The sequence below is a fragment of the Nerophis lumbriciformis genome, linkage group LG29 (genome assembly GCF_033978685.3).
Source record: "Nerophis lumbriciformis linkage group LG29, RoL_Nlum_v2.1, whole genome shotgun sequence".
Taxonomy (NCBI): domain Eukaryota; kingdom Metazoa; phylum Chordata; class Actinopteri; order Syngnathiformes; family Syngnathidae; genus Nerophis; species Nerophis lumbriciformis.
This window is the reverse complement of record NC_084576.2, coordinates 7,749,759-7,765,791: the sequence shown is the minus strand read 5'-3', so window position 1 is coordinate 7,765,791 and position 16,033 is coordinate 7,749,759. Positions and strand designations below refer to the sequence as shown.

The 16,033-nt window shown below is 41.7% G+C and overlaps 1 protein-coding gene across 1 annotated transcript; it reads left to right on the top strand.

Annotated features, from left to right (window-relative positions):
- The first annotated feature begins 3,189 nt into the window (after nt 1–3,189).
- Nucleotides 3,190–4,161, top strand: LOC140676705 (trace amine-associated receptor 1-like). The gene has a single exon (XM_072911839.1). It carries the CDS (start codon nt 3,190–3,192, stop codon nt 4,159–4,161), a length of 972 nt encoding a protein of 323 aa, XP_072767940.1.
- The last annotated feature ends 11,872 nt before the right edge of the window (nt 4,162–16,033 follow it).

Here is a 16,033-nt window from a genome sequence, read left to right as displayed (position 1 = left end):
AAAAATTACAGAAGTAAATGTAAAGTAAATGTATGCGGCTCAAAATCATGTTATTGAATTTAATATTGAAAGTCTAATAAGATTTGAAATAAGTTTCCTTCACTAATTTATTCATACATTTTTATTTAAATTAAATTTCCTTTTCATAAAAGTACATCCGAAATAATGTTTGAGGATTTGTTGTTTTTCTTTGATTCACATTAGCTTCCACTCCTCAACTCATTTGTTTTTGCTTATTTATGGTTGCACAAATGTAAAATATTCATTTCAGACATGCTCAACAGAAAAAGAAGAGAAAAACAATCAAAACAACAGAAAAAACAATATAGTGGGGTGTTTGGAACATGTATATTTACAGTCTCACATTCTCACACGTCCGAAAAGGAGTAGGAAGAAGAAGAAAGAGTTGTTTTAACCCTTCCCCTTTTAAATAAAATAAATTCTCAATTTTCACTTTCTGTTCAAATCTGTACCACAAGAGCAAATACATGAATGAGTAAATAATCAATACAGATGTTATTATGAAATGTTCTTATTGAAACACACGTCTTTCATTTACTGAATATGTGATAAATGATGTTATTGATCAACGTTAAACCCAGATTCCGATCTAACAAAGGTCTTAACTCATTCTCTTTCTATGCTACATCAATGTGGAATGCACTCCCAACAGGTATAAAAGAAAGGGCATCTCTATCCTCCTTCAAAACCGCACTAAAAGTACACCTCCAGGCAACTTCAACCCTAAACTAACACCCTCCCCGGATTGTTGTTAATAATCAAATGTAAACAATCAAATGTAGATACTTTTCTTATGCCTTCTGATCTCTCTCTCTCTCTCTCTATGTCCACTACTTGCTGTACATATCCTACCAAGTCAGACCTACACTGTTTCAATATCCATTTCTCTGTTCTCAATTGTTGATGACTGATGATAACAACCCCCCCGCCACACATTGTAAATCATAAATGATAAATGGGTTATACTTGTATAGCGCTTTTCTACCTTCAAGGTACTCAAAGCGCTTTGACAGTATTTCCACATTCACCCATTCACATACACATTCACACACTGATGGCGTAAATAATGTAAATAATTCAATGTATACACCCTGATGATTATCTTGTGTGATGACTGTATTATGATGATAGTATATATGATAGTATATATCTGTATCATGAATCATGACTCACTAAACAAGTTGAAAAACTTATTGGGGTGTTACCATTTAGTGGTCAATTGTACGGAATATGTACTTCACTGTGCAACCTACTAATAAAAGTCTCAATCAATCAAAAAAAAAAAAGGTTCAAGATGATTATCAGTATTCTGTCAACACATTCTTAAAGTGGATCATATTCATACTTTATTAATTTCATGTCATTCCACATACTGACACATTAAAGGTTTTGTTGAGAAGAATTGTTGCACATTCTTGGCTAGCAGGTTATCATTTACTTTGTACATCATTTTAGCACTTTGCAAATTCACTTACACATTGAATTGGAATATTTTGGATTCTTATGTTGTCTATATCCAACAATACACAATTAGTGAATGAAGTGTACTTTGGACAGTTGGCGTCTTTATTGATGTTTATATAGGCGTATAGCAAATAATTGTATCTTCACATGCCATTACGATTTATATTTTGTCTTTCTGAATATATTGTGATACGTCGCATATTCCAGCATCCTTGGTGGTGAAAAGTTGTGAATAATGGAAGCATCCTTAAGAAGCCCTGCGTCTATTTTTGATGCTCTAACGTCCATGACATGCTTCTCACAATTATTAAACATGTCTTGAAGTCATTTGTGTTCCATTATAAAAGAAATGCAGTACTGTCTGGTTAAAAGCATCTTCAGTGTTGTGCGCAGACAGCGCCCTCTGCTGGGTTCTTTGCTGCAACAGCACACGTCATAAGTGCAGCCGTAAAAATACTCTCAACCACCCAATGTGTGTCTTACAGTTTTTAAGGTGTTTAGAGAAACTATTGCAGGGGAACACTTTTGTACTAAAAAAGGTGCAGTTTTATATTCCAACCTCTTTACTGAATGGGTCGACTTGTGAGACAAGTCTCCCTGCTTTATTTACCATTTACACAACGTGCCAACCTCACTGGTTTTGGGTTTTGTACATGTAACAACTTGACAGCACACTTATCAGGTCACTTTTAAATGTTACATTAAAAAAATAGGTTTTATTATAAAAGAGGACCTATGATGATGATCATCATCTTATCTGACTTTTAAATATTGCTACAATGTTGGAGAGTCATGTTAAACAACGACAAAGCATCAAACCTTGTAGGCCTCTGTTTGCCAGGTTTTACACTCTGGCCAAGTTGTGACATCACAGAGAAGTGGACATAATTATTAGGACATTAAAGGAACTCTTCCCCCTCTTGCTCACAATAACATCGATGTACAACATGTAGTGACACAAATGCAGATTGAAGCAGTTTGTTTGTTTTTTTATGCAGCTCTGAATCGATCCGAGAGTATGCAGGTTTACCAAATGTTGTGACCGGGTGACTCCATATAACATGTATAAAGTATTTTTTCCCACCACGTCTGGTGAAAAACTAAACGTGACGACTTTTAGATACATATTTAGTAGTGTAACTTTTCAAAATATAAATTATGAGGCTTAGTTTCATTTGCATTCTGGGAACGCCTCTGTAATCAAACATTTTGCAGACAGACTGAAAGAAAACGGTTATAAAAGTGACTGTGGAGCAAAATTCCCGGAAGTTACACCAAAGCATATCCAATACATTATCTAAACCACATTGAAGTGTTTTAAACGTAGATTAAAATAATCATAAATCACTTTTGAACAAATTGACGTTTATTACCACACTCTCGCATTAAAAATTGGCACCATTGAGAGCCAGTTTCTCCACCTCTGATATCAAACATGTTTAGACTCACTAAAAAAAACTGTCATAAATCAATGCAGTCTGATTGGCCAAGATATATTTGCATGAATTATAGTCTGAATATGGTAATTGTGTGGAGGTAGAAAAGTGATCCACAGAAACTCAGAGCAACATTGATTCTCTGACTGACTTGGTAAGATTTTGTCATCTGCAAATTTATGTTCCTCATGCTGTTGTGTGCTTTTCAGTAATTGTGTATTTGACTGTTATTGGAAATAACATTTACAGGAAACAATATGAAGAGGAGATGACTGTCAACAAGACCATTGTATTCGATGACATCCATCCCTGCTACACATTAGATAATACAACTTACATATTTACAAGTCATCCTTCAGTTGTGTGCGTTACTTTGTATGTTTTTCTTGGCTTTTTGTCAGTTTGCACCATATGTGGGAACCTTCTTGTAATAATCGCTGTAGTTTCTTTTCGACAGCTACACAGTCCGACTAATTACCTCATTCTGTCTTTAGCTGTGGCCGACCTGCTCGTCGGGTTTGTAGTTTTTCCTTTCAGTATGGGTTTCAGCATGTTTTCCTGCTGGCATCATGGAGGCCTGTTTTGTAAAATACGAAGTACTTTTGACGTCACACTGAGCACAGCTTCCATTTTAAACCTGTGCTGCATTTCTGTCGACAGATATCACGCAGTGTGCCAGCCCCTGACATACAAGAGTAAAATCAGCCACCGTGTTGTTGGTGCTATGATCTTGGTAAACTGGGGGTTTTCTGTACTGATAGGAATCAGTGTCACGGTTGCAGGATTTAATCAAGGCAAATGTGAAGACAGCTGTTTAATGGATGCATTAATACAAATTTTTTTAGGATGCATATTTCCCTTTTACATTCCAGTCCTCATCATGCTCAGCATCTACTTGAGAATATTTATTGTAGCACAGAGACAAGTACGCATCATCCACAACTCAAAGTCAGGAAGTGTCAGTAAAATGGAGAGGAAAGCTACCAAAACATTGTCCACAGTGATGGGAGTTTTTATTCTATGTTGGACACCGTTCATCACTTGTATCGCCTTGCAGCCTTTCACTTTTCATATCACGCCCGTGGCTGTGCTAGAAACACTAAACTGGCTGACACTCTCCAATTCCATGCTTAATCCCTTCATCTATGCTTTCTTTTACAGCTGGTTTAGAACAGCCTTTAGACTCATCATGGCCGGGAAAATATTTCAGGCTGGTTTTACTAACACTAAACTCTTTTAATGTTCTTTTTTGAATGCTAAAACAGGATGCTGCTTGTTTGTGCATATAAAGCAATAACGTTGCAATTGTAACTATGGAACTAATCTGTGACTTTGAATATAATAACTCATGTTCAAGTCATCATCTTTGTTGCTCTTTGCTCTATTCATCACTGCACTGTTATTTATTAGCCTTTTACATTTTACTTATTTAAGTACTTGTTAATATTTGTGGTTAATCGTAAATCATTATTGTTTACAGTGAACAACGAGAGCGTAGCCTACCAAGTCAAATTCCTTGAATTTCAAATACTTAGCCAATAAAGTTGATTCTGATCTGATTCTTATTCTGATTTTGATTTGATTCTTATTCTGTTTGGAGGGGATTTTCTGCATGAATAAAACAGCATGACGTTATGTTTGTATTTGTCATCAGTTTATGATGTGAAGTGGATTTGAATATATGCAATGTGCTTACAAATGTGTGTTTTAAATGCTAACGCTGCTTATTGTAGCTGTAAAGTCTCAATGTAGGAATAATTTGAGGTGATTTAGTGCATTATGATATGTATACTTTTACAACACGATGGGGTCAATCTATGTCTAAACTGTAAACACGTTAAATATATTTTTCATTGTTATGTGTTGTTTAATTCCATGGTTTACATTATTGCTTACTAATTACAGCAGTAATTTACATTGTAATATTTATCACTCATATTCATTATATCTGTCTAAATGTACATTTTCTTTACGTAACATTCTGACTTCTCTATGGTGTCTGTTTTACGTACATGTTGTATATATGTATACTAAATCACAATATTATAATAAATATGTGTTCAATTTAACAGTTCAAAACACATTATTATAACAATTATGTGTTAAATTTAGCATAAATATGTTAAATTTAACAGTTTAAATCACAAAATGTCAATAAATATGTGTTAAATTTAACAGTTTAAATCACGATAATATAATAAATATGTGTTAAATTAAGCAGTTTAAATCACATTATTATAATATGTATTCAATTTAACAGTTTAAATCACAATATCATAATAAATATGTGTTAAATGTAATAGTTTAAATCACATTATTATAACAAATGCGTGTTAAATTTTGCAGTTTGAATCGCTTTATTATAATAAATATGTGTTAAATGTAACAGTTGAAATCAATCAATCAACGTTTATTTATATAGCCTTTAATCACAAATGTTTCAAAAGGCTGCACAAGCCACAACGACATCTTCAGCTTAGATCCCACATTGATTGATTGATTGATTGAGAAGTTTATTGACATCTTAAAAAATGTAATCCATGTAATGCTTTAAAAAGGCAAATGGATGGCAGAAAAAGCCAAAAGGCTTGTTTCCATTGTGGTCCATTAAATATTCATCACATTTGATACATTCAATAAAAAAAGATATATAACCTGTAACATGTAAAAAAAAAAATACATTAAAAATTGATAAATTATGTACATATAGACAGTATACATGTCAGGTGATTTGAAAAACAATATATACAAAAAATGGTGTTGGGGGCTATATACACTATGCACATGACTATGCACATGTTGACGCCAAGAGTGTGCAAAACAGAATGAGAAAATATATATACACTAGAACCACATATAAACCCCAATTTTGGTTCATATCAGGTAGAGGTTGAGCTGAGCCATGATTTTATGGCAGTTTTACAATTTAGTAGGGAAGTTCGAATTTTAATGTCTGTTGGTAGTGCATTCCACTGTGTGGTGGCAAAATAGTAGAATGCATTTTTTCCCATGAGAGTCTTGAATTTGGGGGGGACGAGGTCTGAGGAACTCCCTCTAGTGTAGTACCTGTGAGCATCACTTACTCTAGTGAAATAGTTCGACAGGTACTTGGGGACCATACTTGCCAACCCTCCCGGATTTTCCGGGAGACTCCCGAAATTCAGCGCCTCTTCCGAAAACCTCCCGGGACAAACTTTCTCCCAAAAATCTCCCGAAATTCAGGCGGAGCTGGAAGCCACGCCCCCTCCAGCTCCATGCGGACCTGAGTGACGTGTCAACAGCCTGTATTCACGTCCGCTTTCCCACAACACACGTTATAACTGTAGAATGATCTAGGGCGAGTTCTTGGTTTCTTATGTGGGTTTATTGTTAGCCAGTTTCATTAACGTCCTCCCAGCACGGTAACAGCACACAACAACAGCAGTCATGTTTTATTCTACCGTAAAGCAGTTTGTCTGCCATAAACAGCAATGTTGTTGTAATATATTGAGTTGGAGGCAATAACCAGGCGAGGTGATGAAGTACGTCTCTTTACTGTAGACTTCAGAACAGACTCACGCACTTGACGTCAGGTGCGCAACACCACGTAAATCGTTGGCCAACCAAAAAGTAACCCCAGTACGCTATAGCCAACATTCACCAGGAGATGGCAACAGACAAACATAGATCACTCTATTACATCCCTCCCCTTTTAGAAATGGAGAAGTTCCTCAAAATAAATAAACAACCCAACCAAAAAATGCAGCAGCTCAATTAAAAAACTGTACTTAAGCCACATTCTTTTTTTTTTTTAGTACTGAACTCTTAACCCTCATTTGTAAACAATAACATGCTTATTATACAAACAGTATTTGTACACCTTTAACACAGATTTTTATACTGTCTTCAGAGATTCCGTTTTTTTGGTGGTATTCGAAACCTTTCTGGGTACCTGCGAAAGGGTGTTCAGCATAGTTAGAAAAATAGTGACAGAGAATAGAACAAGGATGGACAATTCAACCCTTAACTCAACAATGAGTAGATGAGTGTTTTGTGTAAATAAATGAACACTGAAATTCAAGTATTTCTTATATATATATATACAGTATATATAATAAAATAATTATATATATAGCTAGAATTCACTGAAAGTCAAGTATTTCTTATATATATATATATATATGAAATACTTGACTTGGTGAATTCTAGCTGTAAATATACTCCTCCCCTCTTAGCTACGCCCCCAAGCACGTCCCCGCCCCACCCCGACCACGCCCCCCCCCCACCCCCCCCACCCCCCACTTCCCGAAATCGGAGGTCTCAAGGTTGGCAAGTATGCTTGGGGACAGTTTCTCTGAGTATATTGAATACCAGGCACTTTGCAATTTGGTGTACTCTTTCCTCAACTCTAAGCCATCCCACTTTGGTAATGTGGGCTTGAGTTAGGTGAGTCCTGTATGGGAGGTTGAGCAGGAGTCTCACCAGCTTGTTTTGGGAAGTTTGCAGTTTTGTTTTTAGTGGCTTGGGGAAACTGGTGAACCATGAGGTGCAGGCGTAGTCAAAATGACACTGTATGAGGGCACCGGCAAGGGTCTTAAGTGTATCCCTGTTGATAAACACAGAAATCCTGCCCAAAACTCTAGTTTTATTATTGATCTTGGTGATTGCTTTTAATGCCATTTTTTCACCCGAGAGAGTGTTGTCCAATATACAACCTAGGTCAGGGGTCGGCAACCTTTACCACTTAAAGAGCCATTTTGACCAGTTTCACAAATTAAAGAAAACAATGGGAGCCACAAAAATCTTTTGAAATATAAAATGAAATAACACTTCATACAAAGTTTTATTTTTGCTTTGTGCTATGTATAAACCAAGGGTCTCAGACACGCGGCCCACACCTTAATATGAAAATTAAATGTTAGTGCGACCCGCGAGTTTTACATGAATGGCGCTTGACATCATCATACTTGTCAACCCTCTCGATTTTTCCGGCAGACTCCGAATTTCGGGGCAACTATTCTCTCGAACGTGCCGTGATGGGTTAGGGTTTCTGCTTGCTCACAGAAGTGAAAGCAATTCATACTTGGTCAACAACCACACAGGTTACACTGACGGTGGCGGTATAAAAAAACTTTAACACTCTTACTAATAAAGCGCCACACTGTGAACCCACACCAAACAAGAATGACAAACACATTTCGGGAGAACATCTGCACCGTAACACAACATAAACACAACAGAACAAATACCCAGAATCTCATGCAGCCCTAACTCTTCCGGGCTACATTATACAGCTACCAAACCCCGCCCACCTCATCCGACGCACGGAGGGGGGGGGGGTTGATGAGTGGGGGAGCAGGGTTGTGGTGGGGGCGGGGTTTGGTGGTAGAAGGGGTGTATAATGTAGCGTAGTACAGTACAGTGCAGACATTCGCGGGAGAAGCAGCAAATAGGGTGAACGAGAGTTCCTACACAGCTCTGTGCATGCAGTACACCAGGCAGTGAGTGACTGACACGGCGCCACAGTCAGCACAGTTCAGTACGTGAACCTGAATCACTTCTGCAGCAGCAGTTCTGTGTGCAGGTCGGCGAATCATGAGTCAGTCAGTAACAGCTTCCCCAGCGGCAGATCTCGGTGTGTGTCAGTTCGGGAACAACACAAGCCCTCAGCACCCAATGAACGACGCGCACAGTGACTGAACGAGAGCCTCAATGTGACGTCCTCCTCCGCGACACAGTCAGTTCTCTGTGTCAGTAGGTTCGCGAGTCCTGATTCTGTCGTTCACTGAGTAATTCATGTCGTTAATCCGCGGTGAACGAATAGTTCGCTCAGTCCCTCCCCCCGCCCCCATGATGAGTAGCTGGCTGCGTCGTTCGCCGACGTCGAGGGTTCAGTGAGTCACAGAATGCACCAGTTCCACTCATACCGGCATGGTCGCGGCGGAGCTCCACTGAACTGAGAAAGGAACGAATCAGTTCATGAAGTGATTCGGTTAAGTACGTTCACTCAACATTATCACGACACAACATTATCACTTACGTGATCAAGTAGAAGATGCATACAATAAAAGGCTGGGCCGGCACGATGTTTGTACAGATTGTAGAGGGCGCTAAATGCTGTACCATCATGGCACGCCCTTATTATTATTGTTAGAGTAAAAATCGGAGAATTTTAATCCCGGTAATTTTCTGCGAGAGCCATCGAAATCCGGAAGTCTCCCGGGAAAATCGGGAGGGTCGGCAAATATGCAGCTGAGCCGCATCAGAGTGATCAAAGAGCCGCATGCGGCTCCGGAGCCGCGGGTTGCCGACCCCTGACCTCGGTAAATTACCTTGTCTTTGCTGGTGATTATGGTAACACCTGCTTTAATCGTAAAGCCCGGGGATTTACCTAGGTTGTGCTTGGACCCAAAAAGGATGGACTCTGTTTTACCCAGGTGTAGTGACAGTTTGTTATCATAAAGCCAGAGACAGAGATTACTTAGTTCGGTGCTGAGTGCACTTTCAACCTTCAATTTGTCCCTGTCCGAGGCCAGGATCACAGAATCCTCCGCGAACAGGAACAAATTTCTGTTACATGCTGATTCCATGTCGTTAATCAAGAATAACAATGGTCCCAGAATGCTCCCCTGTGGGACACCACAGCTCACCTTGAGGGGAGAGGACAGTGATCCGTTCACCTCGACCACCTGTTCTCTATCCTTAAGGTAAGATTTCATCCAGTTTGTGGCTGCGCTGTCAAAACCGATTGCCCTCAATTTGTTTAACGGTATTGAGTGGTTAACTGTGTCGAATGCCTTTTGAAGGTCCAGCATAACCATTCCACAGTACTCGCTCATGTCTATCTCTCGCCTGATGTAGTCAGTTAGGTACAGTAGGCATGTATCAGTGGAATGTGATTTTATATGTGATTTAGATAATTATCTATTTGCTCATATATTAACCTCTCTTTAACCTTTGAGATGGAAACAGGGCGGTAGTTGCCGGGGTCTAATTTGTTTCCTTTTTTATACAGAGGTGATATTCTCCCGAGCTTGAATTCTTGTGGGACATGACACTGATTGATAGACAAGTTGCTGATATGAGCAACCATTGGGGCAATCGTGACAGCTTCGTCTCTGAGAAATCTAGTGGGAATATTATCATCAGGGCAAGAAAAAACTCAACCCCCTGGGAACAACGAGAAACCTTAGAAGGGACCGCAGATGTGGGTTATCGATAGAGCCCAAATAATTTGGGAATGGCGCCATTACCGAAGGCAGTAGGCCAGCAAGAGTCGTAGTTGTAACAGCATTAATGTTGCAGCTGCTCAAGCAGTGCTTATTAGTAGCTTGTTGACAATGAGTCAGAACTTCCAATTTTTTAAGGTAATAATCAGACATTACTTTAGTGTATGGGAGTATCATAACTTTGGAGGTGGTGACACCCCAAACAAGGACCAGATCTATCATACTACCGTTGTGATGCGTGGGTTCATTTATTATTTGTGTAAGACCACAGCTATCAATCATAGTCTGGAGCGTCACGCACGGAGGGTCTGATGGGGTATTCATTTGGATATTAAAGTCCCCCATTATAATTATATTGTCGGTGTACGTCACTAGATCAGCGACAAACTCTGACAATTTACTGATAAAGCCCAAATCGGACCCAGGGGGCAGTAGATAACAGCCAGGTAGAGAGGCAGCGGTGCGACAGACCTCATAGTAAGCAGCTCAAATAATTTATATTTATTACTTAGGTTAGGGGTAAGGTTAAGGTTTTCATTGTATATTAATGCAACCCCCCACACCCCCTCCACCCCGTTTAAGGGGACGGGCAATATGCGCATTCGTATAGTTAGGAGGAGATGCCTCGTTAAGCGGGAAAAATGTGTCTGGTTTGAGCCAGGTTTCGCTGAGATCAATGACGTTAAGATTGTTGTCTCTGATGACCTCATTAACTAATAACGTTTTGGGAAACAGTGATCTTATGTTTAAAAGCCCATATTATAGGTAGTGGGCTGTTCTGAGGAATTTGTGTTAATGTTTTCCGTTGTAGCAATATTAATAATGTTGCGTTTATTATGCGTAATGCGCTTTAAATAATTTCGACCATATCTAGGAATTGATATGACGGGAATGTTCAGATTGTTTGCTTGGTGCTGCGATACACTGAACACATCATAATTTGCCACGTCAGTAGAATGCATCTCCACCTCTGACACAGTCACTGCAGAAAAAATATTATGTGAGTTGTGTATTATTTTAAGAGAATTGCTATGTGTGCAGGGATTATCCAGCCTGGCGCTGGCTAGTTCTAGCTTAACTGACTCCTCACCCGGACTAGCAGACTCTTTAATTGCCTGTGACCGGGCTTGCTCTAGTGTAGTTAGTCAAGTGTGACTCAAACAGAAATCTATGTTGCTAGGCAGGATGATGGCGCCTTCCTGGTTAGGGTGAAGGCCGCCTCTCATCAGCAAGCCTGGTTTGCCCCAGAAAGAGGGCCAATTATCAATAAACGCTAGTCCCTGTTGTCTACAAAAACTAGCCAGCCACTTGTTAAGCAAGACTAATCTGCTATACCTCTCATCATTGCCTCTCTCAGGCAGGGGGCCAGAGACAAGTACTCGATGCCTGGACATCTTTCTAGCGAGATTACAAGTCCTTGCTATGTTCTTTGTAATCTCTGACTGTCTCATCCTAGTGTCATTGGAGCCAATGTGTACAACTATATTTGCATAGCTAGGGGTGCGATTAGCCTGTCGTACATGTTTACTAGGCCTTTTGCGAGTTAGCTCCCTAAGATTAGCTTCATTGTCAGGTGCTCTGGCCCCGGGAATACACTTAATTATGGCTGGTTTGCTAAACTGTATGTTTCGGGTGATGGAGTCCCCTATGAGTAAGGTGTGGTGCCTGGTAGACTGGGGTGTAGGACTAGCTAAAGGGTCTAACCCGGTTAACCGTTGCTTATAGGCCGCTTAGGGCTGCTATAAGATAGGCCGGTTAGCTCGCTACAGTGAACGCTAGCAGATGTGTACGCAACGTCTAAAGTTACGAGATGACTCTGCTCTAGTTGGCGGACACGGTCCTGTAGCTGGGCAAATCTATCAATGAGAACAGTGCACGAAGAGCAGGGAGCCATACTCACGTTCTTTCTTTCACCAACTGGAGTTCTTGCTGTCATCAGGGAAGTGGTCATTACGTGTGGGAGCAGATTCCTTCAGGCCGACGCCGCCTTCTTCGCGCTAAGCTTCGTTAGCTTAGCAGCTAGCTAGCTGAGAGAGGGGCGGTGAGACAGAGAGCGGGTGATTTGCAAGTTAGATAAGACTACTAAGTATGTTTGGGAGCTAATAAAGAACGCTGTAAAACAATTAAAAGCACACAGATAGAAAGATAAGACTTAGCTTTTTTTTGCAACAACGAGCAGTCAATCACGGCAAACCGTGATATGATGGGGATCTTCAGATTGTTTGCTTGGTGCTGCGATAGATTGAACATGTCATAATTTGCCACCTCAGTAGAATGCATGTTCACCTCAGGCACAGTCACTACAGAAAAAAGATTATGTGAGTTGTGTATTTTTCTACGAGAAATGTTATGTGTGCAGGAATTTCCCAGCCTGGCGATGGTTAGTCCTAGCTTAACTGACTCCTCACCCGGACTAACAGACACTGTAATTGCCTGTGTTCGAGCTTTCTCTAGCATAGTTAGTCAAGTGTGAGTCAAATAGTAGTCTGTGTTACGGCGCGTGCGCAGTCAGCCTTTCTTTCATCAGCATGCACCGCTGAACGCACCGCTGGACACGCCCCTACACGCTCCGCTTCTGCTGCTGCCACGCGCCTGCACGGCTGTGCGCAATCACCAATCCACACACCTGCAGCTGATGAGACTACACGCCATAAAAGCCAACGGCTCCTGAGATCCAGGGCTAGAACGTAGTTCTCTGTCTGACAGTAAGCTGTAATGTCTAGCTCCTCTCCTCGTACCTCGCTCTCAGTGTTTTCGGCCCTTGTGTTCATTCATCTCTTGCCGTCCCTGGGCCCGAGCTGTGCGCCTCGCTTCCTTGGACTTCCCCTCTGGATCTTGACTGCCTCCCTGGACAACGACCTCTGCTTTGGACACGGACCTCTTGACGCCTCTCTCCAGCCCCACAGACCTCCCGCTTGTATTGCAGAATGTTGTCGCCTTCTCACTCAACACGCACTTCCAACAACCCCTGGTAATATTCACTGTAACGCTTCACATAGTCCTGCAAACACACATGGTAGCATACACACTCCACCGCATCGTCAAGGTAAATAAATACGCTTTGTGCTATACCTGCCTTTCTGCCATCTCCTTCCCCCGCCGTACGTAACATTATGTTTCTAAAAAGAGTGATGCCGTCTTCCCACTTAGGGTAAAGGCCGTCACTCCTCAGCAAGCCCGGTTTGCCCCAGAAAGATGGCCAATTATCAATAAACGTTAGTCCGTGTTCTCTACCAAAACTAGCCAGCCACATGTTAAGCGAGACTAATTTGCTATACCTCTCATCGTTGCCTATCGCAGGCAGGGGGCCAGACACAAGTACTCAATGCCGTAACATCTTTCTAGCGAAATTACAAGTCCTGGCTATGTTTGTCTTTGTAATCTCTGACTGTCTCATCCTAGTGTCATTGGAGCCAACTTGTACAATTATGTTTGCGTAGCTAGTGGTGTGATTAGCCTGTCGTACGTGTTTACTAGGCCTGTTGCGAGTCAGCTCCCTAAGATTAGCTTCAATGTCAGGGGCTCTGGCCCCAGGAATAGACCTAATTATGGCTGGTTTACTAAACTGACTGTTTCGGCTGATGGAGTCTCTTATGACTAAGGTGTAGTGCCCAGTATACTGGGGTGTAGAATTAGCTAAAGGGCTAAATCTATTATGCGTCTCAACCGGTTCACCCCGGCTTGTAGGCCGCTTAGGGCTCCTACAAGCTGGTTTATTTAGCTCGCTACAGCTAAAGCTAGCAAATGTGTCCACAGCGTCTAAAGTTAGGAAATTACTCTGCTCTATCTGGCGGACATGGTCCTCTAGTAGGGCCAACCTATCAATGAGAACGGTGCACGAAGAGCAGGGAGCCATCCTCACCTTGATTCTGATTGGACGAAAGAAGATTGATTGGACGGGAGAATTCTGATCGGACGACAAGAGTCTGATTGGACGACAAGAGTCTGATTGGACGACAAGAGTCTGATTGGACGCTCAACCTCGCAGTGGAATTGTTGGACATTAACCCCGCCCCTAGTACCTGTTGAGGACCCGCTGTAGCAGGTGTGTTAGCAGGTTGGATGGTTTGTGTTCACCAGGTCGTCTTTACATATCAGTCAAAGATTGTTTTTTGGAAAGTAAGAGACTAATCTTACTTGCTTATTTATTCAACTCTGCAGATTTATGGTTGAAAAAAATGCAAATTTAGCTCAGATAAGTTATGGATTTTTTAAAGATGTGAAAAAAAATCTGTGTTGTTTTTATGATACGACATTTAAACTTAAAAATTCTGATAAAAACAGCACTTGAATCCTTGTGGATATTAATATGCTCTAATGAAACATATGCTTGTTTAGGGATGGATAAGTTTGTATTTTGATGTATTCTTAAAAAAAAAAAGATTTGCAACATATTTTTGCTATCATGCACTTCCTTTGTAGAAAACTTTACTACAAATAAGCTAACATTCAGCAAAGTTACACATTTCAAAATTAATCTGCTTTTGTTGTTTAGCTCATAAAAACTTCAGTTTCCAGTCTTCCCACGTTCTTCTTCAGGGCAGGCAGCATGCACGCGACTATCTCTCTGTTGGACTCTGGTACTGCACTCTACCGCCTCTCTGTTGGATTGTAGTACTGCACTCTACCGCCTCTCTGTTGGACTATGGTACTGCACTCTACCGCCTCTCTGTTGGACTCTAGTACTGCACTCTACCGCCTCTCTGTTGGACTCTAGTACGGCACGCTACTGCCTCTCTGTTGGACTACAATCCAACAGAGAGGCGGTAGAGTGCAGTACCAGAGTCCAACAGAGAGGCAGGAGAGTGCAGTACTACAATCCAACAGAGAGGTGGTAGAGTGCACCTCTAGTACTCTAGTACTGCACTCTACCGCCTCTCTGTTGGACTCTAGTACGGCACGCTACTGCCTCTCTGTTGGACTACAATCCAACAGAGAGGCGGTAGAGTGCAGTACCAGAGTCCAACAGAGAGGCAGGAGAGTGCAGTACTACAATCCAACAGAGAGGTGGTAGAGTGCAGTACTTCAATCCAACAGGGAGGCGGTAGAGTGCAGTACCAGAGTCCAACAGATAGTTGTGCAGTACACACTACTGCCTCTCTGTTAGACTCTGGTACTGCATGCTGCGGTCTGCACGCTACTGCCTCTCTGTTGGACTCTGGTACTGCAGTCTCCTGCCTCTCTGGTGGACTCTGGTACTGCACGCTACTGCCTCTCTGTTAGACTCTGGTACTGCACGCTGCTGTCTGCACGCTACTGCCTCTCTGTTGGACTCTGGTACTGCACTCTACCGCCTCCCTGTTGGATTGTAGTACTGCACTCTACCACCTCTCTGTTGGATTGTAGTACTGCACTCTCCTGCCCCTCTGTTGGACTCTGGTACTGCACTCTACCGCCTCTCTGTTGGATTGTAGTACTGCACTCTACCGCCTCTCTGTTGGACTATGGTACTGCACTCTACCGCCTCTCTGTTGGACTCTAGTACGGCACGCTACTGCCTCTCTGTTGGACTCTGGTACTGCATGCCGCTGTCTGCACGCTACTGCCTCTCTGTTGGACTCTGGTACTGCACTCTCCTGCCTCTCTGGTGGACTCTGGTACTGCACGCTACTGCCTCTCTGTTAGACTCTGGTACTGCACGCTGCTGTCTGCACGCTACTGCCTCTCTGTTGGACTCTGGTACTGCACTCTACCGCCTCCCTGTTGGATTGTAGTACTGCACTCTACTACCTCTCTGTTGGATTGTAGTACTGCACTCTCCTGCCTCTCTGTTGGACTCTGGTAATGCATGCTACTGCCTCTCTGTTAGACTCTGGTACTGCACGCTACTGCCTCTCTGTTAGACTCTGGTACTGCACGCTGCTGTCTGCACGCTACTGCCTCTCTGTTGGACTCTGGTACTGC

What these genes read in the sequence shown, in the direction of transcription:
- LOC140676705 (XM_072911839.1), top strand. Translation starts at nt 3,190, where the DNA reads ATGACTGTCAACAAGACCATTGTATTCGATGACATCCATCCCTGCTAC.